At 42.7% G+C, this 25949-nt stretch overlaps 3 protein-coding genes across 3 annotated transcripts; all 3 read left to right on the top strand.

Moving 5' to 3' along the window:
* Nucleotides 1–4754: 4754 nt before the first annotated feature.
* On the top strand, nucleotides 4755–7270 carry LOC120029313 (growth/differentiation factor 10-like). Its single transcript, XM_038974533.1, has 3 exons — nucleotides 4755–5063; nucleotides 5750–6654; nucleotides 6884–7270. Exons 1-3 carry the CDS (start codon nucleotides 4805–4807, stop codon nucleotides 7073–7075), a joined length of 1356 nt encoding a protein of 451 aa, XP_038830461.1. The 5' UTR covers nucleotides 4755–4804; the 3' UTR covers nucleotides 7076–7270.
* Nucleotides 7271–10663: 3393 nt separating this feature from the next.
* On the top strand, nucleotides 10664–14426 carry LOC120029820 (growth/differentiation factor 2-like). The gene is made up of 2 exons (XM_038975106.1): nucleotides 10664–11150; nucleotides 11328–14426. Exons 1-2 carry the CDS (start codon nucleotides 10811–10813, stop codon nucleotides 12227–12229), a joined length of 1242 nt encoding a protein of 413 aa, XP_038831034.1. The 5' UTR covers nucleotides 10664–10810; the 3' UTR covers nucleotides 12230–14426.
* A 1947-nt stretch (nucleotides 14427–16373) lies between these two features.
* Nucleotides 16374–23244, top strand: LOC120029679 (retinol-binding protein 3-like). Its single transcript, XM_038974954.1, has 5 exons — nucleotides 16374–19031; nucleotides 21722–22036; nucleotides 22232–22422; nucleotides 22635–22777; nucleotides 22916–23244. Exons 1-5 carry the CDS (start codon nucleotides 16374–16376, stop codon nucleotides 23242–23244), a joined length of 3636 nt encoding a protein of 1211 aa, XP_038830882.1.
* The last annotated feature ends 2705 nt before the right edge of the window (nucleotides 23245–25949 follow it).

Here is a 25949-nt window from a genome sequence, read left to right as displayed (position 1 = left end):
AGGTTAAGCATCCAGCATCACTGGATTCGAATGTGCAACCTTTGGCACCAGAGGCAGATGCTTACCTACTTGAAGGTAACAGCACTCACTCTTACCTCTTGTAGCCGGTTTCCATGTCATTTCCAGACGTCCTCAGACATGGATGGACGTTGAATACTGACTTGTATCAAAGGTGACCTGGCTGGGCTGGCTGGCTGGCTTGCTGGATAGTTGGTGTGGGTGCTCTCTCTCATTCTTTCCCTCGGATTCGTTCCATATTATATTTACTGTGTCTCTCTTCAACTTTCTTTTTCTTTCCATTTATTGCTCTCTTTGTCTTTCTTTCATTCCCTCTCTCTCCCTCTCTGAAGAACAGGATATCTACACTAAGCTAACATTTCTCATCTCCCCTGTAGGTCACCAGACCTCAGCTAAATGTTACTTTCTCCAGAGCTTTGGAGGTGCATTTCTGAACAATTTGGCAAATACGGTAATAATCGATCAAAGTAAAGCACTACGAGAATACGGGTAGCAAATCCGGGCCCCTAACAGAGTACAGTATCCTCTTAAATCCCGGCTAAAATCAAGCATTCCCGTTTGGATCCATGAAAATAATCCATTTATAGACATGAAAAAGGACCATAATAGCAGACTTACTGTGTGAGGCCAAGGAAAACAATATCCTTGGCCAGAAAAGTGTCTGAAATACACCGAGCTAATTCCATTCTCTCTCATGAAAAAAGGGGGTGGAGGGGAGAGGAGTGAGGCACAACTTTTAAACTGGCTGGTAAGTTACACACTATATCCGAAGCATGTGTGTCTGAGCACTGACATACTGTATCATGAAAAAAGGGCTTAAGGGCAAATCACATCATAATTGCACAGGGCCAAAATCACGGCATTATGGAGTGATTTATAGACAGTCGAAAGAAATGGTGCGGACGGGAGGCGAGAGAGCGGTGCCAGTCATCAGTCCGTTTGGTGCATTAACGTGGATTGTAATGGTCTCACCGACTGAATGATGATGGGAAAATGGCCTTCATGTTTGGGAGCCCTTGAAGTGATTGATAACCATGCGGATGGAATACAACGCTCTATGACCAATCGTGCTTTCGTCGACTCATCGCAGGCATAAACAAGAGGGACCAGGCAGCTGTTTCTTAGCCAAACTCAACGTGTCTTCCAAACAGAAGCTTCCAAATGTGAATAATGGTTGTAACTCAATATCATGGTCCATTTTTCAAAAGTGCCCAAACACATCAGGCTTGCTTGTTTTCAGATAGGCATCTCACATGAGGAATCACTAACAAGTCAATTAAAACATGCTTTAAGTAATCAAAGCAATGAGTTCATGTTCAGGAAAGTGATCATCACTTGATAATAACTTCTCAATCTCAAATGATTGTGTGTACAGTATGACGTTGCAATGGTAAGAGTTCATGGGGTCAATTGTGTTAGTGTTCGTGTTTTATTGTACTCGTTGTGTTTTGGCAAATATACTGCAGTGCAGACTGTATATCAAGGCATAAAGATAACTTGGGGACTAGAAAAATGAGCTTTAGAAATTAAACCATCTAATGAGTGGCTGTAATCTTGATTCAAGAGTATGGTTTCTTTCTCTGCCTTTTGTGCTTAGGGATTTCCCCCATCTACAGTCAATTATTCCTGAGAAGAATGAAAGCAAAGATAACTTTGAGGCAAAGATAACTTTGCTAACATTCCTAAGCGGTCAGAGAACAAGTCTAATTTTGTATCTTGGAGAAGAAAATATATATATTTTTTTTTTGCAGAAATAACACAGGGCTGCTCGCACTGCTGAGAGCAGCTCATTACCTTTGTTACTCAACCCAAATGTCTGAACTCCAATGATAAATGACTCACTTTTCATACTGAGCTCTGACAGGTCATGGAACTGGGTCAGGCCTCTATTCAGAACTAAGATTTCTGAGAGGACTGGCTGGATGAGACAAGGCCTGCAGAAATACAACCTGATGTGATGATTCTGTCAGCTAACAGCCCAGGTGGAGAGTGGGGAGGATAAACTACGCCAACCCCACTCGGATATCACATCTTCCCCGTAAATCCAGAAATTTGCTGGGATTTGGGCCATAAATTTGTCATAACATTTCCTTTCCAGGAGACATTCCATCTTCTGTTGGCGTTGATGGCTATGTGTGCTGTTATGCAAATGCAGGAGATGTTCCCGGATATCTCTCTGGAAGAGGAGGCTGTCTGTCTTCCTGTCTGTTTTTCTCAGAAGGAGGACATTGATGTAAACTCTTCTCTTTCTGTGTCTCAATGAGGGAGGTATGGCAGAGGACCCAGTCTGGTGAGGGGCTGTGTGATCACACATGAACATCTTGGCAGGGATCAGATGGGTAAATGGAGGGGTTTTCATGGGCCTTGGACATCCATGACCAAATCAGTCAGAGTGGTCATTTAGTCCAAGCCAGCAGTAAGAAAACAAGTCAAGGGGAGAGTGGTGTCCGGGCCAAAAGCAACATGGTGGACTCGCTGTCTTTTACTCCTTGATGAGCGCCCCAGGCAGATATTCTGTGAATGAGAGCATATTCTTCTCTCCCCCTATTTCATCTCTCTACCAGAGGTGATTCATGCATGCATGATGTCATATAGGATGGCATTTCTTAAATGGTCTTATGTGTGAGGGTCATTGGCCTTGTGCAGTGTCTGTTGTACTGATTTGAAAATGCTCTGCCTCTGTTGATAGGCTACGTCTGAAACGATGACCAACTAAGGAACACAAGAGCTTAGAGTGAGACAACAGTAATCAATTGATATTGGGACTCTGACTCATATAAAATAATTATGGGTGGCTCTCTGGTAATGGGAAGGGTCTACCATGATTTCCTCACATCCCGGCGGCTGAGGCTGATACGATCTTGCTTTGGCTATGTACTGATAAGCTTAAGACAATCATTGCTTTAGTATGGGCTTCAGGAGCAGGGGCCTTTAGTGCTGTTGCGGGACATGTAAAGCGTGGTGTGAAAGGCCCCTGTGATTCCCGTCGGGCCAGTAGAAGGTATTTTAATGGCTCACTGACCCCAGTAGCCAGGCTGTCACCACCTCTCTCACAGGGTCCGCATTGTCTTGCCGTTAACTAGACATCAAGACCTCAGAAACCCAGGAGGCTCCAAGCAGGCCCCTCTGACCAAGGGGCCATGAAAGAATGACATGGAAGAAAAACAAGAGTACCTCTAAAAAATGTCTTAAAAATCACATGGTTGGCTGGAGAGACCAGGAACAGAGACATATTTTGACATATCAGCCAACCACCGAAACATAAATTTTTCATGCAACTCTGGACTACAAAGGGAGTGCCCTGTACCCTAGTCATTATGTGATCATCATGCTTATGGTTATCTAAAAGGGAAGGAAATAGACAGTTTACACAGTCAAAATTAGGTTTAGACTAGAGTGTAACAAATGCTTTATATTTGCCCCATGAAACCTTTTCAATTAAAGAAAAAGAGATGCCAAAAAAATCAACATGCAAAAACCCAACAATTAAATCATAATTCCTGTTGTCATACTTGCAATGTTCTGAACTCTAAAGCACTTTAAACTCCAGGCACAGGCGGAGTTGGTCTTTAATTCAGGGCTGACAGACAAGTTCCTTACTTTCTAGCCATGTGTTTAAAGGTCCAGTGCATCCGTTTTTACCTCAATAGCAAATCATTTCTGGGTAACAATGAATACCTTTCTGTGATTGTTTTCAATTGAAATGAAAACAAAAAATAGCTTCTTAGCAAACAGCAATTTCTCAAGCAAGAATTTTGCAAGGACTATCTGGGAGTGGGGAGGGAAAACGAAACATTTGCTGTTATTGACCAATAGGTTTGGAACTCTTTTTCTTATTGGTCTATTAAGTCATTTACCCCATGGAAGGTAAAAACTCAATCCCACCAAAACAGACTGAAATTGCAGGTGATTTTCAAATAGCTCTTACACTAAAAGGGCATTATCATAATTTTCACAATTTCACAATATTATCCCAACCTCATAGTGTGGAACTATATATAAAACACATGAAATCACGTTTTTGACTGTACTGGGCCTTTAACCATGCAGATTACCTTTCTATCTAATAAGCTATGTTAGAGTTTACACATCCTCTTCCAATCATAATGTGAGGAGATCAAAATAATTAAAAACTGTATACCAAATCTACTAATTTTAAAATGTTGATTACTTCTCTTTGACATTATCATTCACCTGTTGAATGATATGTGAAAACCTTTTTTTTTTGCTAACGTATGATGGGGTCCTGGGTCGCTGGTTTGCCTTAGTACCTGAGAAAGAAAAGGTTGAAGACCCCTGACATATACTATGCTATTATATTCGGTTCTGTTATGTAGACTATTATCATTATATGGGATCTTGCAGACATTGATTTAGCTTTGGTCTAACTTTATTAAACGAGCACCATTCGTCTGAGTAGCCTGTTCTCTACGCGTAAAGTAGATTCTAATTCTACAATGTGGAAGATTTGTGGGCTTGCCTCTCGTTGGCTGAGCGCTCCAAAGCGTCACCGTCTGTCACTGCTAAAGCAGTAGGCTATCCCCTGGTCTCTCTAGTAGTATTAAACAAGTGTGGAGCTATAAGCTGTGAAGTGTGCCTGTCAAACGATTGACCTTTTTTAAACACTTAACTCCCATCTACATATGAGTAAAAGGATAACACTAATCAAGCGCATCCTGGAATTACACTGCAGATCAAACTGTGGACGACTTTTCTCACATTTTGTCACATTCAAATACTAAAGAAAGAACTAACTTGATGGAATAACGCGTTTTGCATCGAAAATATGGCAAAGATGTTATTACCTCTGGTGCATTTGTTATTATTTTTAAATTCCAGTATCGGGAAAATTTCATCCGTGGAGCCATCCGACATGACGCAGCACGACAGCAATATCGAACAAGCTACGGATCAGTCTTCCGCGCGCGAAACCGCATCGCGGGACATGGTCTCAATCAATATGTTCAAACTCTATGAAAAGTACAGTAAGGAGCCTCACCGCCATCGAGACGGAAATACCGTGAGAAGTTTTAAAGCTATTCCAGGTGAGTGTTCTCCAACATGTTTATATTGTACTGCATGACACTATAATATCACACCTAAAATGAACGTGTTGGGCTGCTGACAGCTGTAGGCAGGGTTCTTCGAACGCAGCAGCTAGAATAGCCTTGGAACCATACAAAGTGACATAAACATCATTTTGCAAGAGCAAAAAGTTAATAATAATTAAGTTGGGCTATTGTATGTTTTTTAATTTAAGCACCCCTATGCCCTGTCACCGTTTGGGTATAGGCTCACTGTGATCAGAGAGTATGGGCTACTGTTAATATTCATGAGATGTTAGACAAGGGCCTATTATGACACTCACTCAGACACTATTAAAGGCACACGGAAAACTCTATTCCGTGCTCTCCTAAGCATTTCCATATGGCTGAGACCTATTCAGAGGCAATTTGTATCTTTCAAACAGTAGTGGGAGTCAAGGGATGACATTAAGAATATTGTTTATGGTAGTCAAAATCGTGTGTATTGCAATCAGTGTAATCATGCCATAATGATTGCACTGTAGCCTATTGTATGTGATGATATTTCACCCACAGATAATCATGCGTGGCTTTTATGGCATTGCGGTTGCAGAACGGCTGTTGAGAGTAGGCTACATGTTGGAAAAGAACGTGTAGAATTAAAAATGCTGTCGACACACATGATCATGTCTTTCTTTTCTTTGCAGGAGTCTCCGCGAACAGCGTGTGGTTCCATTTCAACCTGTCAACCATCCAGGAGTCGGAGGTCATCCTGTCCGCCACATTCCACTTCCTGGACCAGCGTCCCCGCCACCGGCCCTGGATCTGCCGGCGCTCCCGAAACGCTTCCTGTCGCATCCAGCACCTCCAGCAGCTTCCCCCGTCCCAGCTCCTCTTCCGAGGAACGTCCCCGAACTCTGCCTTTGCCTCCCCGCTGGGCAACGTCACCCTGCCCCCTCCCAGGAGAGGGTCCTGGCAGACAAGGGAAGTCTCCGGTGTAGTCAAAGAGGCCCACGTCCTGGGAGAGCTCCTCATCTCTGCAGAGTTTGACTTTGGGGTAAGGCCCCAGAGGAGCCAGGAGCGCCTCTCTCCAGCCAGCCTACCATACGTCCTGGTGTATGCCAACGACATGTCCATATCTGAGCCCAACAGCGTGGCCATGACCTTGCAGAGGTACGGGCCTTTCCCTTCAGGCGAGGAGCCCACCCGGTCCCCCAATGCATCTCCTCCAGCCTCCAGGCTGAAAAGAGAAGCAGTGTCCCCCCTGGACCAAATACAGAACAATGACCTGCCCGAAGTCCAGTTTCACACCCTGAAGAACCATGAACTATGGGAGAGCACTTATTTTGTTCCCAAGATTAAGCCCTCAATGAAAGATGGGCGAAAGCAAGGCCAGGACAGCAGTGACGGCTTGAATAAGCCCCAGGTGCTGAGCTTTGACGAGAGGACCATGAAAAAGGCTCGCAGGAGACAGTGGAGTGAGCCCAGGGTCTGCGCGCGACGCTACCTGAGAGTGGACTTTGCAGACATCGGCTGGAGCGAGTGGGTGTTAGCCCCAAAAGCCTTCGATGCCTACTACTGTGCGGGCACCTGCAGATTTCCTATTCCAAAGGTAAGTTGGTGTCGTGTTTTACTTCAGTGTGTCGTGTAGTATTTATTTAGTCAATAAAATGTTCCATTGTCTTGAAAGTATGCTTGAAATTGATTTGATTAATCGGATGATACTGCATACAGGGTATGCTGTATTAAATACATGCCTGACAAATGTGATGTCATCCTCATATTTCCTTGTGAAAGAGAATCCCTCTCAACTCCAGCTTCTTTCCCTCTCTGGCTCCCAGGTTATCCGGCCCTCGAACCATGCCACCATCCAGAGCATTGTGAGGGCGGTGGGAATCGTTCCCGGCATTCCGGAGCCCTGCTGTGTTCCGGACAGGATGAGCTCTCTGAGTGTTCTCTTCCTGGACCCCAGCCGGAACATGGTGCTGAAGGTTTACCCCAACATGTCTGTGGAGACCTGTGGCTGCCGGTAGAACCACCCGGGAAAGAGCCTCAATGCATAATGCATAAAACAGATTACAATGAATCGGACAGAGTGGAGCAGGAGAGACATTCAGTCAGGATAGTAAAAAGGAAATACATCTTTGGATGAGACTACAATGGATGAACCCGCCATGGAGGGAGATGTGGATTGTAGATAAGGGTTTATGGGTGGTGGGATGCAGAGAAACGATATGTCTGACCCTCAGATGAGTGTGATTCACACAGAATTTATCTTTGTCATTCAGCAGCTCAACTGTAGGTGAATTGGGGACTGTATGACTAACTGTCAGTTCCAAGCCTTCAGCCATCCAGAGCTGGCTCTTGATCTATACCCAGACTCCAGAGTAACTCAAATACTGGACCCTATTGCCATATACTGCACTTAGACTATTGGACTCAAGTCTTCATACGGCACCAGACTCAAAAGCTCAACCTCTGTAAATAATCTTGTAACTAATACAACTAAATGGGACTTTTTTGTAAATAATTGATGGAATCTTAAACTATGCTTTGCCTGTCGTTTATGTAGTGTTCACTAGTTGTTTGAAATAATCTGCTAAAATAAATGGTTAATGCATGAGAGATTGTACTATTTTAATAAATAATTCCATATCGTTTTCTGACTGTATGCATACTGTGGTCATCTTTTAGGTACTCACTGTGGAATATCAAATGTAACGTTTGCATTAGTTTGAATTAGGGATCCGCTGTCATCATTTTCAAAGGAAAGGGAGATACGCAGCACATTGCTGCCACCTGCTGTTTTGAAATAGAAAATAGTTACAAAATTGCCATTTGAAGATGTGGACCTAAGATTTATTGTTTTGATGTTATTGATGAAACAATACACCACTAGTGCACAATTATTACATCCAACATTTTCAACATCATACTGTATGTACAGTTGATTCATGTAAAACTACCACAAGGTGTTGAGAATACTGTGCTATGTAACTTCTATTTCCCCATTACAGTTTTTCCCAATCGCTTTGGCTCATTTTCTGAAACCGTCTTAACATTCTCTAAACTGTAAGTGCAATTGTCACAACTGTTTTATGGGACATCACAACTCTATTGCATGTCTGCAAAATGTAGTAACTCACCCAAAATGTTTAATTCATGCTTCAAAACCTAATTACTGCGTCAGTGAATTGGCCAATGCCACCAAAATGAGAAGAAAATGTCATCGGGTGAGCCGTACTGGTCAAAATGTTGAGATGTTTTCTCACCATGACAGTCAACCCTGGAAATGTTTGTTATAGACACATTTCAGTTTTGTTCTACTTTTTTGTAGACACTGACTGCTTAATATAATATACAATAATGTCAGTTTTGTCTAGCTGAATGCTATTGTGTATCACACTGAGTTTTTTAGATGCCGATCTCAACAGTAGATAAAAGTTTACTGGCAAAAGTCAATACTGTACAATACCGTAGTACACAGAAAAAGAATATGCACATTTGTATGTATACAGTACATTTATTTTTGTAGCAATGTGTTACATGTAAACAGACAATTCACATTTGCATGTCCATTTTTACATATTTACATATAAAGTCAAACATAGTGAACAGAAAATTTGACACAAAATGACATCCATGCAACAACAAAAAATGTAAACCCACAACAACAATGAAAAAACCTGCGGTAGTTCTGTAAAAAACAATCAATTGTACCTCCTCACAGTACGTCACACTACAAGTTCCCATCTTCTTGGTGGACATTCTGTCACTCTTGTTGGCCTGGCAGGTAATTTTCCACTTTAGCAGATATCACAAACATTCCATGTCATAGATATTTATGGAATGTACATGTATGTCTCAGATTTTGATAATTCAATGGATAATTTTGCATGTGATGGCTCACACGATGAAAGAATGATTAGAAGCTGTGAAGAGTATGACAGTTTCACTGAGAATCGACTCGTCAGTTTTGATCAGCCATGATCAGCCATGTGCATGTAGTAATTGTGCAAATTGTAGACAATTGTACTTATTCTTTTGCACACATGTGCCAAAACACGTGCAATTTGCTTAAATGAAAAGGAAATTCAAATCTGGTGTGAACAAGAAACTAATTGTTCAGAGATTTGATCTCGAACTCGTTCGAGAATTGAGCCAAAGCGATTGAGAAAAACTAATTGAATTGTGAATATGTCCGTTTTTTATCGTTTGTGCTTAAATTGCCAAAAATATTGCCTAGATTGACTGTAAACTTAAATGGAAATAAACTGAATAGAACATAAAGTATAGTTTGTATAATGAAAAACATGGACGATTGTGTGTGGTTGTAATCATTTTAGGATGATGTTGGCCCGAGTCCTCTTTGTGTATCATCATCTTATGATGGTACATAAAGAGCATCCTACATAGTTACAGTTTTAGTCAATAGGCTAATATTAGAATTAAAGGCTGCTCTGGGAATGTTTAGGAGATAGGAATGTGTTACTCATTTCAGACAGGTTAAGAAAGTCCCTTCATTTTCCAATGCATTGGAAAATGTATGTCAGAGGATATTTCAATGGTCTTTACTCTGTTTTTTTGGGAGGGGTGGGAGGAATGCCCTGACTTAGGCCAACGTCCTCAGACACATTTGCCTCTGATGTACCCCCCACGACGACACTGGATCCTAGCCACTGTATGACATACTGGTGATGAAGAAGGTGTTCTACCCAACATAGAATGATGCAGCTTGATTCATTCAGTGCTACCAATTTAACCTGTAACTAAAATTGAAAAGTGCATTTGTTACTGTTTTCTCTGTTGAACAAGTATGATATCTATATTGCTTATGTATCTGAAAGATGAACTAGTCTTACTATGTACAGGGTTGGGTAGGTTACTTTCTAAATGCAATCCGTTACAATTACTAGTTACTGGTCCAAAATTGTAATCGGTAATATAACTTTGGGATTACCCAACCTCAGTAACGTAATCAGAATACTTTTAGATTACTTTCCCCTTAAGAGGCATTCAAATAAGGCAAAAAGGATCCATCAAATGAATTTGTTGTATCGTTATAGTGGTTTCTGATTTGTGCCCAGACTCGCTCAGATGGAGCAAACTTAAACTTGCACCTTTTTTCATTGCTGAAAAGAATGTCATTGAGAAAACAGAAAGGTGTCATCAATTATTTTTATCGTTTCTAAATTCAGTAGTAATCCAAGAAGCAATAATCTAGTTTTTCAAAAGTATCTGTAATCTGATTACAATATTTTAGCTGGTAATGTAATTCATTACAGTTACAGTTTTTTAAATATTCAGATTACATGTGAATCAGTTATTCCCCAACCCTGATATGTATTTCACTGCCTTTTCCGAACATATACAATTTGATTTCCGTTGGCCTGAGCTTTGACCAACATGTGGGAAGCAAGAGGGAAGAATTTAGTAAAGTGTTTTTCAGTAGCCCCACAATTTCCAGCGTCTCTCTCATTATCGCAGTGTGTCTGCAAATGTTTACAGAATCTTCATTAACTTCAAGCCCTCTAACGATAACAAAGCCTCAAACAAGACATCAATGGTCGAGATAAGAATGGCCGTGCTACTATTTTGGTTGACATGAGGCTACTGTTTACTCTGGAGCATGGGAGCGGACCCCCAGAACCATAGCCCTAGCGTAGAAGAATCTCAATTTCAACAGATTGTCACCCAAAGTCAGTTTTAAATACATAGTGGGAACTGGGAAGGTAAAGCGTGTCGATTGGGAAGGATCTGATCCGAAGATGCGGTGCTCAAGGCGTTTCCTCTTCCAGATGTGTCTGAGTTTGCTGGTGTCCACGGGCTCCTGTCGGTGCAAGCCACTGAACGATGTCCTCCAAAGTGAAGATCGCGGGGGCTTCCCTGAGACTTCCGAGCAGGACCTGGTCGAAGAGGAGGACAGGTTACACAGCTTTCTGGGAACCATGAAGGAAGAGTTTCTGAGGAAACTCAATTTATCCGATGTCCCACAGGAGCACGGCAAGATATACCCGCCGCCGTTCATGATTGAACTGTACAACAAGTATGCCTCCGACGCGTCCTCGATGCCTCGTTCTGATGTAATTCGCAGCTTCACCGTTCAAGGTATGTACATAGGCAAGTCAAACATGAATTTGGGGGGATTTTATCAATGATCACAACAGTTTCATACATAGACACTGTATTATGTATGCTTATTAAGCCTGTGTGCACCTAAGGCTTTTGATACAAATAAGCGATATCAAATATGAAACTATGTTCGCCTTTTGCCCAATTTTGCAGATGTCAGTCACTCTGAAAAAAATGGCACCAAGTCAAAACACAGACTTCTGTTCAATGTAACTGTCCCAAATCACGAAGAGGTCACCATGGCAGAACTCAGGCTGTTCACCCTGCTGGATAACAGGACAACCTCAACCTCTATCAATGGGATCGGGGCTTCCATAAAGGTCTATGAAGTGGAGTATAAAGGGAACAAGGCCATTGTCCACCTTGTGGATGGGAAAGAGGTCATTGGGACCCATCACTCTTGGGAAACTTTTGAAGTGACCACTGCCATCCAGAATTGGGTCAAGTCGGACCGCGGGGCCAGTGAGTTTGAAGTGGTAGTCGACAGGTGGGACTGTGGGCCTTTCAAAGGCGGAGGTTTGGACGTGAGCGTGGGTGTGGGTGTGAGGGATAACACGGCAGCTGCTTTGATCGTCTTCTCTGACGACCTGGGGAGCAGGAAGAGAGAGGCCAAGAAGGAGCTGAGGGAGATGATAGTTCATGAGGAAGAGACACTCTTCTCAGGGAGCGACTGGCAAGGGACCGACTACAATGAGATCCCCTTGGACTTACACCCCAGGCGGAAGAGGCAGGCGGACACCAACTACTGCCGACGGACCTCCATGCGAGTCAACTTCAAAGATATCGGCTGGGACCAGTGGATCGTAGCGCCCCCTGAGTATGACGCCTTTGAGTGTAGAGGGGTGTGTTACTACCCCCTGACTGACGACATGACCCCTTCCAAACACGCTCTCATCCAAACCCTGGTCAATCTCAAGAACCCCAAAAAAGCCAACATGGCGTGTTGCGTTCCCACAAAACTGGACCCCATCACGGTCATGTACCAGGAGAATGGTGTCATCACTATACGACACCCGTACGAGGAGATGAAGGTGGCAGAGTGTGGATGTAGGTAGTGAGAGGTAACAGCCATGGTGGTCCCCTTTAACCCTTACTGTAAATCTGTACAGTTCTGTTGTAAGATGCATTTGAGTTATTTTATTGAGTATATGTTCAGCAAATGCACAGTCTGTCTAGAATAGCAATAAAGCCTATGATACAATATTTATAAATTATTTCTGAGCATTATCATTATTATTATTAGGGTTTTAGAAAAAAATATAGATCATAAATTGGATCTACAGATGTAGGATCTTAATTAGGGGCGCATGCAAAGCAATACACAACTCTAGATTTCTTACATACTCATATTATTATTATTATTTAATTTATTCTGTTCTCTCAGACGCTTAAACGACTTAAGCTATTAACACGAAACCAACGTCCCAATGTGCAGACTGCCCCAACAGACCGGCCACCATTAGCATAAAATAACTCACCAACAATAACTCTTGAAACGTTCAAGCTGGAGACACCAAACCAACATTCACATTTCCAGACTATTCTAATTTCAGATTCTTTAAAACTTTAATCAAACTAGAACGATAAACATTTGCATAAATTAGCATAAAATAACTCACCGACAGTAACTCTTGAACAGTACAAGTTAGAGACACTAAACCAACTGTCACATGTTCAGGCTATTGTAACTTCACATTCTTTCAAATCGTAATCAAGGATAACTATATAAATGTGCATACGTTGACATAAAATAACCCACTGACAGTAACTCTTGAACCATTTCATCTAGAGGCACCAAACCAACGTCCACATGTTTGGGCTATCCTAATTTCAGATACTTAAAAACTTGTATCAATTATAACTATATACATGTGCATTCATTTGCATAAAATAACTCACCAACAGTAACTCTTGAACCGTTCAAGCTAGAGACACCAAAACAACTTTCTCATGTTCAGTCTATCCTAACTTTAAATTCTGAAAATCTTGTATAAACTATAAATATAAACATTTGCATAAAATAGCATAAAATAATCAACCAACAGTAACTCTTCAGCCATTCAAGCTAGAGACTCTAAACCTACTTTCACATGTTCAGGCTATCCTAACTTCAAATTCTTTAACACATGTATCAACTATGACTGAATAAATGTGAATAAAATAACTCCCCAACAGTAAGTCTTAAACTGTTCAAGCTATAAATACCGAAGCAACATTTAGATGTTCAGGCTATCCTAACTTGCAATTCTTAAAAACGTTCATAACGATAAATATGTGCGCACATTTGCATAAAATAACTCACCAAAAGTAACTCCTCAACTGTTCAAGCTATAGGCACCAAACAAACATTCACATGTTCACGCTATCCTAACTTCAATTATTTATTTATTTTTTAACTATAACTATGTACATTTGCATACATTTACATAAAATAACCTACCAACAGTAACTCTTGAACTGTTCAAGCTAGATACACCAAACCAACATTCACATGTTCACGCTATTGTATCAGTCAATCAATCCTTCACCAGCTAGCATGCACATCACATTTTCTTCAGGAAATGCACTTTTCTAGTTTGATCATTCTTTTGTTGCTGAGGATTTTCCTGCACGGCAGGAAATGCAAACTTGTAGTGTATTTGAGTTTTTAAAAGGATTCTAAAGTTTGTAATTTCCTCTTTGACATTTCAGACTTGATTTGCCCGAACGAAAAATGTAGCAATAATTATAATACAATCCACATAATAATTCACATTTCTTGTTGCTGCAGGATTATTTTCCTGCTGTAGCAAACTGGCTCAAATTAAGATCCTACATCTGTATTAAGTCTGTGTGCATCTATAGTTTGATATCTATAACAAAATTATCATGATATCTAAAGAGTTTGTACATAATGTTGTTTATTTATTAGTTGGCTATGAGGACTATCTTGCTCTACAAGTTTTATGGAATTAGATTTTGAAGTATTTTTATAGCAGGGAATTTCTGATTATGACTTCTAAATTATTGCTTTGAATTAAATATGGATTGTTCTCATTAGTTTCATATTAGAGTCAGAGATTGTGGATTATAGGTAAAGGTTGTACTATTACATAACAGTGCATTTCTGTGCTGCAGTTGTACTATATGAATATTCAATGTGCATTTATAAAGTTCAACTTTTGGGGAAGTTCTTCATTGAATAATGTGTAAAGAGCGCACTCTACAGGTGAACAATAAACAGTTGTCTCAACACATTCATAAAACTTAAAACTGACTCTCTTTTTGTAACTGTGTATTCATTTGAATGTATAATTGTTCTATAAAGTAAGGAATTGGTTTGAATGTATTATTTGTTTCTTATATATCTTACTCCTTCATTCATTGTCTGTTCTTTTGAATATCTTTGTAGTTATTGAAAACAAATACTGCACACACGTATTAGTATTCAGTACATGTTGATCCCAACATATCAAAACCAGACCATATTTCAGTTGTGAACAGGTCACACATTAGTCAATACCATAGTGGTAGATAAAGGACTCCGGTGCTCAAAAGTCAATTTTAGCATGGGCAGCACCATTGAGGACTTCCACCATTTTGAAGTAGTCAACTGTGTGGGACTTCCTATGGGTTTAGGAAGGATCACATAATTCCATCCAGGTCACCAGGAAGGATCAGCCAATGAATTGTGCAAACATTCCATAACTGCAGGTGGCAGTAAAGCGCCAACCTTGGCTTTATAGTTGTTCAAACAACACACTCCAGGTGGCATTATGCACCCTTCGTAGAAAAAGAAAATGGACTACTTCAAAATGGCGCTGCCCGTGATCTTACAAACGCCATAATGGGAAAGACACAATGATGCGATGTCTATCGATGGTCAACGCACATCAATGTATTCTAATCAGAGGTGATGGGTCCCCTCCTAATGAAGCTAATGTTTGTCAGGAGGGGATGAAAAAGTCTGGATGTAGACACATCACCGCTTGACAATAAAAACAAATAAATATAATATATACCACATTTCCATTAAAATACTACGTGACGTCTGATTTTAGCCTAATTAACCGAGACCACAATTGCCTAAATGAGTTCCTCCCCCTGATGACCTCCCCTCTATCCATATCAGTGCCAAACATGCCCTCTTAAATGACGCAGTGAGCAATGCACCGGGAGTGGAGTCTTAAAATGAGATTCCAGGTCCTGATTGGTCACAAAGAATCACCAGACGGGCTTATGTAAGACTGGGTATTAGAAGTTAACGTGAGATTAACGTACATACTGCACTGCAGCATTACATGATATGTAGTTGTGTAATTATGTGTTGTAAAAATTCCCAGTGTTGTAAGGCTTGTATTAGCATGGCTTTAAATTTCCGTTTTGAACTCACTCAACCTTAAATTATATTCCAACATAAATGAACACAGTGGAAATGTCATTAAAATCAGTGAGTAAAAAATGTAAATGGTGAATATATACTGTAAGTATTTTCAAACTAATGGTAGTCCATGTTCATGTTTATAATCATTTCTGCTAAATCTTTGGTTTTCATCCTAAATCCCGTGTTCAGGGCAGTTTGTCACATGTACACACGTGAACACAAACTGTGTAATCATCTCATCCACTCGCCCCAGACATGACCTCATAAAGCCTGAACCTTATCTCCACCTGGCCGAACCACACTGCCGTATAACTGACTGTGAGTTTCACATGGGGCTTTCATACTAATCAGGTAGTATTTTACCTCTATAATCTTCTCTAATCTATTTTCTCCATCTCATCCTTTTTTTTCAAGAAAATGTGTATGACATGGTAGAGCATTTCATAGAAATTCTAATAAAGAATATGGGATGCGAAGGTTTTTTATTTGAATTGATGCCTTAAACTAAATACATCCAGACAGAAGCCTCTTTCTTTACGGTAATACAACAAATTAAATACAGTAAAAGTAGAAAAGGTACTGGCATACCCAAATACCTACTTCATAATACCTTCGATGTAACATCTCCAATTTGAGAATTTCTTGTCTGTGCTTGTCTGGCGGATGCACCGCAGATAATACGATTAAAGGTTTATTGAGAACAGAAGCCTCTTATGTCGTTGTTGTTGTCCGAAACCCGCTGGTGAAAACATTCTCTCCTGACAAAGGACCGTCCCTCTCAATGAATGGACCACAAAGCAGGATAACACAGATCAAATATAACATTCTCCACAATAATGGCAGTAGGTCGGTTCTCACAAGTGTTGCTGGTGCTTTTTTGCCATGTTCTCTACTCCAGCTCTTCTTTCCAGCCAGCTCTGGTGCTGGATATGGCGAAAATTCTCCTCGACAACTACTGCTTCCCTGAGAATCTAGTCGGGATGCAGGAGGCCATTCAGCAAGCCATCAACAGCGGAGAAATCCTCAAAATATCTGACCGCAAGACCTTAGCATCTGTGCTGACGGCTGGCGTGCAGGGTGCACTCAATGACCCTCGGCTGACTGTGTCCTTCGAGCCAAACTTTGTCCCAGTGATGCCGCCGGCTCTCCCATCTCTTCCCATGGAGCAGCTCATCCGGCTGGTCAGAAACTCTGTGAAGCTGGAGGTCCTTGAGAACAATGTCGGCTACCTGAGGATCGACCGGATTATAGGGGAGGAGACTGCAGCCAAGCTTGGCCCGCTGCTCCGGGAGAACATCTGGACCAAAGTCACGCACGCCTCCTCGTTAATCTTTGATCTGCGCTACAGCACAGCTGGGGAGCTGGACGGAGTCCCTTTCATCATCTCCTACTTCTCCGACCCAGAACCTCTCATTCACATTGACACTGTGTTTGATCGTCCCTCCAACACCACTAAGGAGCTATGGACTATGTCATCTATCATGGGAGAGAGGTATGGAAAGAGAAAAGACCTCATCGTATTAACCAGTAAGCGTACTATGGGTGCGGCTGAGGCAATCGCCTACACTCTGAAGCATTTGAACAGGGCTATAATTGTTGGAGAGAGGTCAGCCGGGGGGTCAGTGAAAGTGCAGAAGATAAGAATAGGAGATTCTGGTTTCTACATCACAGTTCCTGTGGCCAGGTCAGTGAACCCAATAACAGGCCAAAGCTGGGAAGTGAGTGGAGTATCTCCCTCTGTAAATATCAATGCCAAGGAGGCTGTTGCCAATGCCAAAAATCTACTGGCTGTCAGGAGTGCCATTCCAAACGCCGTCCAGAGTGTCTCTGACATCATCAGGCAGTACTACTCATTCACAGACAGAGTACCGGCTCTCCTTCAACATCTGGAATCCACCGATTTCTTTTCTGTCATTTCAGAGGAGGACCTGGCGAATAAAATCAACTACGAACTGCAGTCTGTGTCAGAGGACCCTCGTCTGATGATCAAACTGACCCAAGATCCCCCGGTTATCATTGAGGAAGACTTTGAACCTGAGAACATACCAAACGATCCAGCATTTCTCACGAACCTGGTGGATACAGTCTTCAAAGTACGCATCTTAACTGGAAACACTGGTTATCTCCGCTTTGACAAGTTTGGAGATGTGTCAGTGATGGCCATATTGGGAGAGCAGATTGCCCTAAAAATCTGGGAGCCCCTCAAAGACACAGAGAACCTCATCATCGATCTGCGATACAACACAGGTGGGTCCTCAGCTTCCATGGGCATCCTGCTCTCCTTCCTCCAAGACCCGTCACAACAGTTCCACTTCTTCACCATATACGACAGGATCCAGAACACCACCACTGAGTTCAACACGCTTTCCGGCCTCCCAGGCCCACCCTATGGGTCTAAACGGGGAGTGTACATCCTGACTAGTTACTATACCGCTGGTGCTGGGGAGGAATTTGCTTATCTAATGCAGTCTCTGCACCGTGGCACCCTCATCGGGGAAATCACATCCGGGACCCTGATGCACTCCAAGTCCTTCCAGGTGGAAGACACGGACATTGTCATCACCGTCCCCTTCATAAACATCATAGACAACAACGGGGAGTGTTGGCTAGGCGGAGGCGTGGTCCCCGACGCCATAGTGCTTGCTGAGGAGGCCGTTGACCACACCCATGAGATCATAGAGTTTCACAGGGAGGTTCGCTCACTGGTGGAGGGGACGGGGGAGCTCCTGGAAGTACACTACGCCATCCCTGAGGTCGCCAACAAGGTCAGCAGAGTGCTGCTCGTCAAATGGGCCGAGGGCTCGTATCGATCGGTGGTGGACTACGAGTCTCTGGCATCCCAACTGACAACTGACCTCCAGGAGACATCAGGTGACCACCGGCTGCACGTATTCTACTGCGACATCGAACCCGAGACTCTGCATGACATGCCAAAAATCCCAACAGCTGAGGAGGTGGGTTACATCATAGACGCGCTGTTCAAGATCGAGGTGATGCCCGGGAACGTGGGCTACTTCAGGTTCGACATGATGGCAGACATAGAAGTGATGAGAGCCATCGGCCCTGAGCTGATTAAACTGGTGTGGAGCAAGCTGGTGAACACGGACACAATGATCATCGACATGAGATACAACACAGGTGGTTACTCCACAGCCATCCCACTCCTCTGCACCTACTTCTTCGATGCTGAGCCCCTGAGGCACCTCTACACCGTATTTGATCGCTCCACAACCACCATGACCGAGGTCATGACCCTGCCTCAAATCCAGGGTCAGAGGTACGGCTCCACCAAGGACATCTACATCCTTACTAGTCACATGACGGGGTCGGCTGCCGAGGCGTTCACGCGGACCATGAAGGACCTTAACAGGGCGACAGTGATCGGGGAGCCGACCATCGGAGGGTCCCTGTCCAGTGCCACCTACCAGATCGGGAACAGTATCCTGTATGTCTCCATACCTAACCAGGTGGTCTTGAGTGCTGTTACTGGGAAAGTGTGGAGTGTTTCCGGGGTCGAGCCACACGTTGCTGCCCAGGCTAAGGATGCTCTGAGTGTTGCACAGAGAATCATTGCAGCCAGGCTTTTAAAGCGAGATCAAGGGAAATAATGGTCATGTTATTGTTTCACTTTCCTGTAAATGTTTACTTTGTTTGTCCTGTATTTGTGAATTATGTTTTTTGTCGTGTGTGATTTCTTACAGAAATGTTATTTATTATAATTATTTTTCAGAAATCTGACATATCTGTGGTATAACATAACCACCCCGAAGTTTGTAAAAAATATATTTTCAAAATAAGGTTGACAGAAAACAGGACTACATTTTGGTTCTCTTATTGAAAGTATTTAAATAGTAGATTGCACATTAGTAATCCTTAAGGCACCTTATGAAAGCTTTCTTTTTAGACATGGTTATAAAATAATTTCATAAACAGATCCTTGACTGTTGCAGGTCTGGGATGAAATTAGTTGCCTTCGATGAATTTTACCAAAATCCCCGTGCGTCATTTTGTATGAGAAATGTACAAATAAATCCTCTTGTTCATATTTCATGAATATCTAAATGTCTTTTTTTCTTTCATCTCCCCGGGCTACATTTGTGTTGGCCTAAATATGTGTGAGGAGAAAGGGTTAATATTTCATTTCATTTCATTATACTATCATCATGTATTTCATCTGATTAATGCAAATACTTCATACTTTCTATATTAATCTGTTAATGCATTTATCATTTGTCAAGTCATGTCATTTGTCATGTTGCGAGTAAAACATCATATTGCCATAATGTAGAAGAGTCTTCAGACAGTCAGTAGAGGGAGCATTACCCATACAAACCTGTAGTGAACTACTGTGCTCAGTTCTCCTACTGTGTAATAGCATCAATGACATCAATATCAACTGATTGCGAATAGTGTCATGACCAAATAGAGGCCAATATAGCTTCAAAAGAGGAACACCCATTATCTAATTTATACTGGTGTAGTAGGTTGAATCTAACTATATGGCAAATGTTATTGCTTGCTGGTAAGTTTTATTCCATTTCTAATCAACACTTGTTGAATAAACTGTTGAATAAACCTGTGAGTTATTATTACCCGAGACGGAACTATTTAGAGTTCAATGTGATATTTACAGACCATAATGCTTAGGGTCAGCCAACGGCACGTTAAGAGAGAGGAGGGGGTGGATGGCTTGACTATTTGAAATCCTATGTTCTTAATAATAAATTCTATGTTCTAAGTATAATGCTGATTGATCATGTGCAGCACGAGTGAGAGATTATGAGTATGGCATAAGGACCTTTTGTCAAAAGATACAGTCCCAGGTAACATTACATTTCACATCAACTAGCTGACCAACAGAAGGCCGGATTTTAAGGTAGAAACAAAATAATAATTCATTTAGAAAACACTGATCTATTTAATTAACGCTGATCTACAATCAGTGAGCCTTATTCATCAAATGAAAAATATGCACAAATGTATAACACATTTATGATGATGTGAATATTTCCACCAAGCATCATCTCAACGGATATTTGTGTCTAGTTAAACCTTACCTTACACGCATAGCAACAAATATATATCTATATCTTGGGCAATATATTGCACCTACATTGTTGGCCTGTTATTGTCTTACCAAAGCACTCAAGATAATAAGATTAAAGGTTTATTGTGAGGAAAATCCTCTTATGTGTGTGTTAACAGAAACCTTTCAGGAAAAAGGTCTCATTTGATCAAGGACCACTTTGCAAACGGACGTTCCACCGCAGAGTGGCTACTACTGTGGTTTACTGCTATCTAGAAACCCACCAAGATGGCAACGTCTCTCCTCTTGTTGGCATCGGTGCTGGTCCTCAGCAATGTTGCTGTCCACAGCGCTTTCGCACCCGACCTGATTGTCAGCATGGCTAAAATTCTCCTGGACAACTACTGCTCCCCGGAGAAACTGGCTGGCATGCAGGAGGCCATTGACGCTGCGAGCAGCAACACAGAGATCCTCAGCATTCCCGACCCCGACACTCTCGCCTCCATCCTGACCGGCGGGGTCCAGAGCACCATCAATGACACCCGGCTGGTCATCTCCCATGAGCCCAACTACGTCCCAGCGGTGGCCCCTGCCTTGCCACCCCTGCCCCCAGACCAGCTCATCGGTGTGCTCCAGAGCTCCATTAAGCTGGAGGTCCTGGAGGGCAACATCGGCTACCTGAGGATCGACCACATCATCGGGGAGGAGTTGGCCGACAAGATTGGCACCCTCCTCCTAGAGCTGGTCTGGAACAAGATCCTGCCCACGTCCGCTCTGATCTTTGACCTTCGCTACACAGGCAGCGGGGATCTGTCGGGCATCCCATACATTGTGTCTTATTTCACTGATGCCGAACCTCTGATTCACATCGACAGTGTGTACGACCGTCCCACCGACACCACCACCGAGATGTGGTCCATGCCCACACTGCTGGGGGAGAGGTACGGAACAAAAAAGCCTCTTGTCATCCTGACTAGTGCAAACACCAAGGGAATTGCAGAGGACGTCGCCTATTGTCTGAAGAACCTTAATAGGGCCACCATCGTCGGGGAGAAAACCGCTGGCGGGTCCGTGAAAATCGAAAAGATCAAGGTTGGGGACACCGACTTCTATGTCACAGTGCCCTCGGCTAAGTCCATCAACCCCATCACGGGGAAGTCCTGGGAGGTCGTCGGCGTGACGCCCGATGTTGAGGTCGATGCTGAAGACGCCCTGGCCGCTGCCATTAAGATCATAAACCTCCGTGCCGAGGTCCCTGCCATTCTTGAGGCTACTGGCGCTCTGGTGGCCGACAACTACGCCTTTGAGAATGTGGGAGCGGACGTTGCAGAGAAGCTGGCGGCAGCGAGCGGTGACTACAACTTGATATCTTCAAAGGTGGAGCTGGAGGCAAAACTCTCCGCTGACCTCATGACACTGTCCGGAGACAAATGCCTGAAGACCACCCACAACATCCCAGCCCTGCCACCAATGGTAAGAAATGAATGTTGAATTGTAGCCTATGTAATACATTTAGCTATTGAGAATACTTTTATGTGAATCAAGATAACTTTTTTTAAATGAATATTTGCCTAAAATAATTGTCTGTTGAATTCAGTATACCTTCAATAGAATAACATTGCATATCAATTATGGGGAATATTTTTGAGACATTTATGTTGATTTCAGAACCCATCTCCAGAGATGTTTATTGAGCTGATCAAGGTCTCATTCCACACGGATCTGTTTGAGAACAACATTGGTTACCTGCGCTTTGACATGTTTGGTGACTTCGAAGAGGTTCAGGCCATTGCCCAAATCATCGTGGAGCATGTGTGGAACAAAGTTGTTAACACCGATGCTCTGATTGTTGATCTCAGGTAGGACTTCTCTTCATAGTGAAAATCAAAGCTCAAACTATGAGCATAGCAACTACCGGAAACATATTTAGGTTCACTAAAATGAACAGAGTTAGAGAGTGGCTTACCATTTAGTTGGGGGTAAATTGGGACAGTTGAACCATATGGAAAGGTTTTATTTCCTAAATGTTCATTTTTCATATTGAATTGAGTTAGAAAATTTGTTTTTGCAGGAACAACGTGGGCGGACCCACCACTGCCATTGCAGGCTTCTGCTCCTACTTTTTTGATGCAGACAAGCAGGTCTTGCTGGACAAACTGTACGACAGACCGTCTGGCACCACTAAGGAGCTGTGGTCTCTGCCTGAGCTCACTGGTAATAAACTTCCCAGTTTCATCATGTGTAGGCTACTGTATAATGAGTTTATCAATTTGGATAAAGCAGAATAAAATTGTGGGCTGTCAGCAGAATAAAAAAATGTCAGGGATAAAAATGACTCGTCTTCTTTCTCAGGTGCAAGGTACGGCACCAAGAAGAGCCTGATCATCCTGACCAGCGGGGCCACGGCCGGCGCCGCAGAGGAGTTCGTCTACATCATGAAGAAGCATGGCCGGGCCATGATCGTGGGCGAGACCACCAACGGCGCCTCCCACCCCCCTGAGACCTTCCGTGTGGGCGAGAGTGAAGTGTTCCTGAGCATCCCCACCACCCATTCAGACACAACCCAGGGCCCCGCATGGGAGGGGGCTGGGGTCGCCCCTCACATCCCTGTGCCAGCCGAGGCAGCCCTGGACACTGCCAAGGGCATCCTCAACAAGCACTTCGCCGGCGCAAAGAAGTGAACTCCCTGACCGGGGAAGTTGGCAGCCAAAGGGGGTTTAAGATCTTATGTTCTCAGAGGAGCAAAGTATTTAGGGTACAGTTCAATACACTTCATTGACCAACTCTAGGGAGCCCGCCTCTGCACCTAAGCCCTCTTTCTGTAGCCTGTTGTAGTGTTCTCATTTTGCAAGAATATGTGAGAGATTATGAACCGGATTGTGATGGTTTTTACTTACAGTTTTTACTTATGAAAACTACTGTGATTGTAGAAGGATTTAAGAAATGCTATACTGAAATGTGACTCTTAAAGAAGTGGTTCATAAACTACGAATGTGTGTGTGTTGCTGATCCACTAGCCCTTGGCCTTGGGTGCTAAGATTTGTCAAAGCAGCTTCCATTTTTGTCTGTCCAAAATAACGTGAATTGTAAATTGCGCAAGAACATGAAAGCCGACACTAGTTTAGAAAGGTGCATTGAATCAAATGCTGAAACATATTTTATTTTCCTCTGATATTCTTATGTATTTTCGAGTAGCATTTTTAGGACCTTTACAAACAAATTGTTCTGTCTGTTGGGGGTGCATTCTCAAATTTGATGCAGGGTCTTTTTGCTGTGTACGGGAAGAAGTGTTGTGTCCATACATAGTGACTTGCCATGTGAGGCAATTTGGGTTGCATAAATGCCAATGGTGGGACACAATAAAGACATTGGGAACACAAGAATAAGTATCTATGTTGTGGATCAGAGGTTAGAAGTGGATCAAGAAAGCAAAGCAGCTTATTATATTATATAACACCAAACACGTTTTGCCCAACAATGGAATAACTACAAATCCAACCAGATTTCCTAAATTCAACACACTAACACCTCAAATGGAATCAATCCCACCCATTGTTACACAGACCAGTGAGATAAACTATATTTCAGCCCTGCAGCAAAAACATTTCAGTACAACTATTCATTCAGATTAGAATTGTAGACCTTCCCAGAGCAAGTTTCTCAATTCAAGTAACACTTAACCATTCTGATTTCTTCCTACAGTTTCAACTTGGCCTGTTATCACAAACATAGTCGATTAGTATTCTGTTAGAGGAGGTTCAGTCAATACAATACAATACAACGTACTCCCTTCGTCTCTTTCCAGAAGATAGCAGTGCAGCTCATTTCTAACAGAAATTAAGCTGTAACATCTCAGAGGCACACAGATACTGGTCACTGAGAGTGGATATCCAGTGAGCGGGCCAGCTTTTGGCAGACGCAAGACCTGTACTTTCAAAACACAAGGATTAAACAGGATCCAATAAGTAAGGGAATAACTGTACATGAACACGTGCTGCGTGAGGGGCAGGGGGTCCCAGCCATTAGGATTTACTCCTAATGAGGCTGATCACAGACCACAAACAGTAGCTTTAGCTTAGCTGTGTGTGCGTGCGTGCGTGCTGTGTGGGAGAATTGAGAGATATTATGGAGAAAAACATGTTATCATAGGTCCAGTTTTCCTGCAGTCATCACTTTCATTTGATAACGCTTGCTTTGCTTGTGTCTGGAGGCGTAGCTTTGATTTACAGCTGACTCATGTGGCACCTGCCTCAGCTTGCTGGCAATGGCTTAAATACTGTGGACACACAGCTCCTACCTGCTTGGCTCTTCAATATTTACACTGAGAACCTCCAGTAGGCAACTGAGAGAAGATAAGAATGCGCAAATCAGCATGGTGTGTGTTCATTACAGTCCCAGCAATTGCATGTCATTCTAACTGTGTAATTGCATGTCAATTATATAGGCACTTCATTCCAACGTGGTAATTAACTGGTAGGGCAAGTAAACAAGGGTTACGACTTAGTGAAGAATAATGCTTAAAGATAATGCGGGGGATGGCTGCTGGTGTTTGAAAACAGTATAATTAGCCTAACGTACAGTGAGTAAGATTTTATCCTGAACAAAAAAAATTGACTTTGTTTGTCTAGAGAAGTATACATCAATTATGCATCTAACATTGTGGGCATATATGCTGAAATAAAAGTATGCAAAGCAGCAAAGTGGTCAAATTAGAGAGCAGTGGCGGCAGCTGATTTGCTAAATACCGGGGGAGTGAGGTGGTTGGAGTTGTCAACAGAACAGCATGACAGAAATATGATGCCATGTTTTCAAACTCTAGCTATTGTAGACCCCTGTTCTTCGACTATTGTTGGATGTAGTTGTACGGTTGATCAGGTCCCAGGCGCCCATGACTGTTATGAGTATTTATTTAGAAGTTCATTACAATTTGCATTTTGCTTTAGCGCCATCTGTACCTGATAAAGCAGAGCTAGTCTCACGTGCAGAAGTTTGCCGTCTGGCACAAATAGTCTGGCGCAGTGGCGGTTCTAGCTTGTACCTAGAATCAGGGCGCCCACTCCGACAAGGTTAATTGACCCACAGTCCCCACACGTGATATCATTGACGTGACGTGCAGATGAGCAATAGAAAACCGATCGCGCAAATGTCACCATTCCGTTTTTTTTTTGTGCGGGTGCCCCGTGCCGCCCCCGGTAAAATGCCGCATTGGGCGGCTGCCCATGTCGCCTATACCTAAATCCGCTACTGGTCTGGCGCGAATAGCCGAAGAAACAATCCAAGCAACGTTCGCATGGCCTATGTGCCCACGGAGGCGGGGCTACTGCTGGCAGTCACTGAGGGGCAGAGTAGTAAGTAACTGAACAGCTTGGTTTAAACAATATATTTT

The sequence above is a fragment of the Salvelinus namaycush genome, chromosome 35 (assembly GCF_016432855.1).
Source record: "Salvelinus namaycush isolate Seneca chromosome 35, SaNama_1.0, whole genome shotgun sequence".
Lineage (NCBI taxonomy): Eukaryota > Metazoa > Chordata > Actinopteri > Salmoniformes > Salmonidae > Salvelinus > Salvelinus namaycush.
Note: the sequence above shows the minus strand (reverse complement) of the source record. Positions and strands in the feature narration are given on the sequence as shown.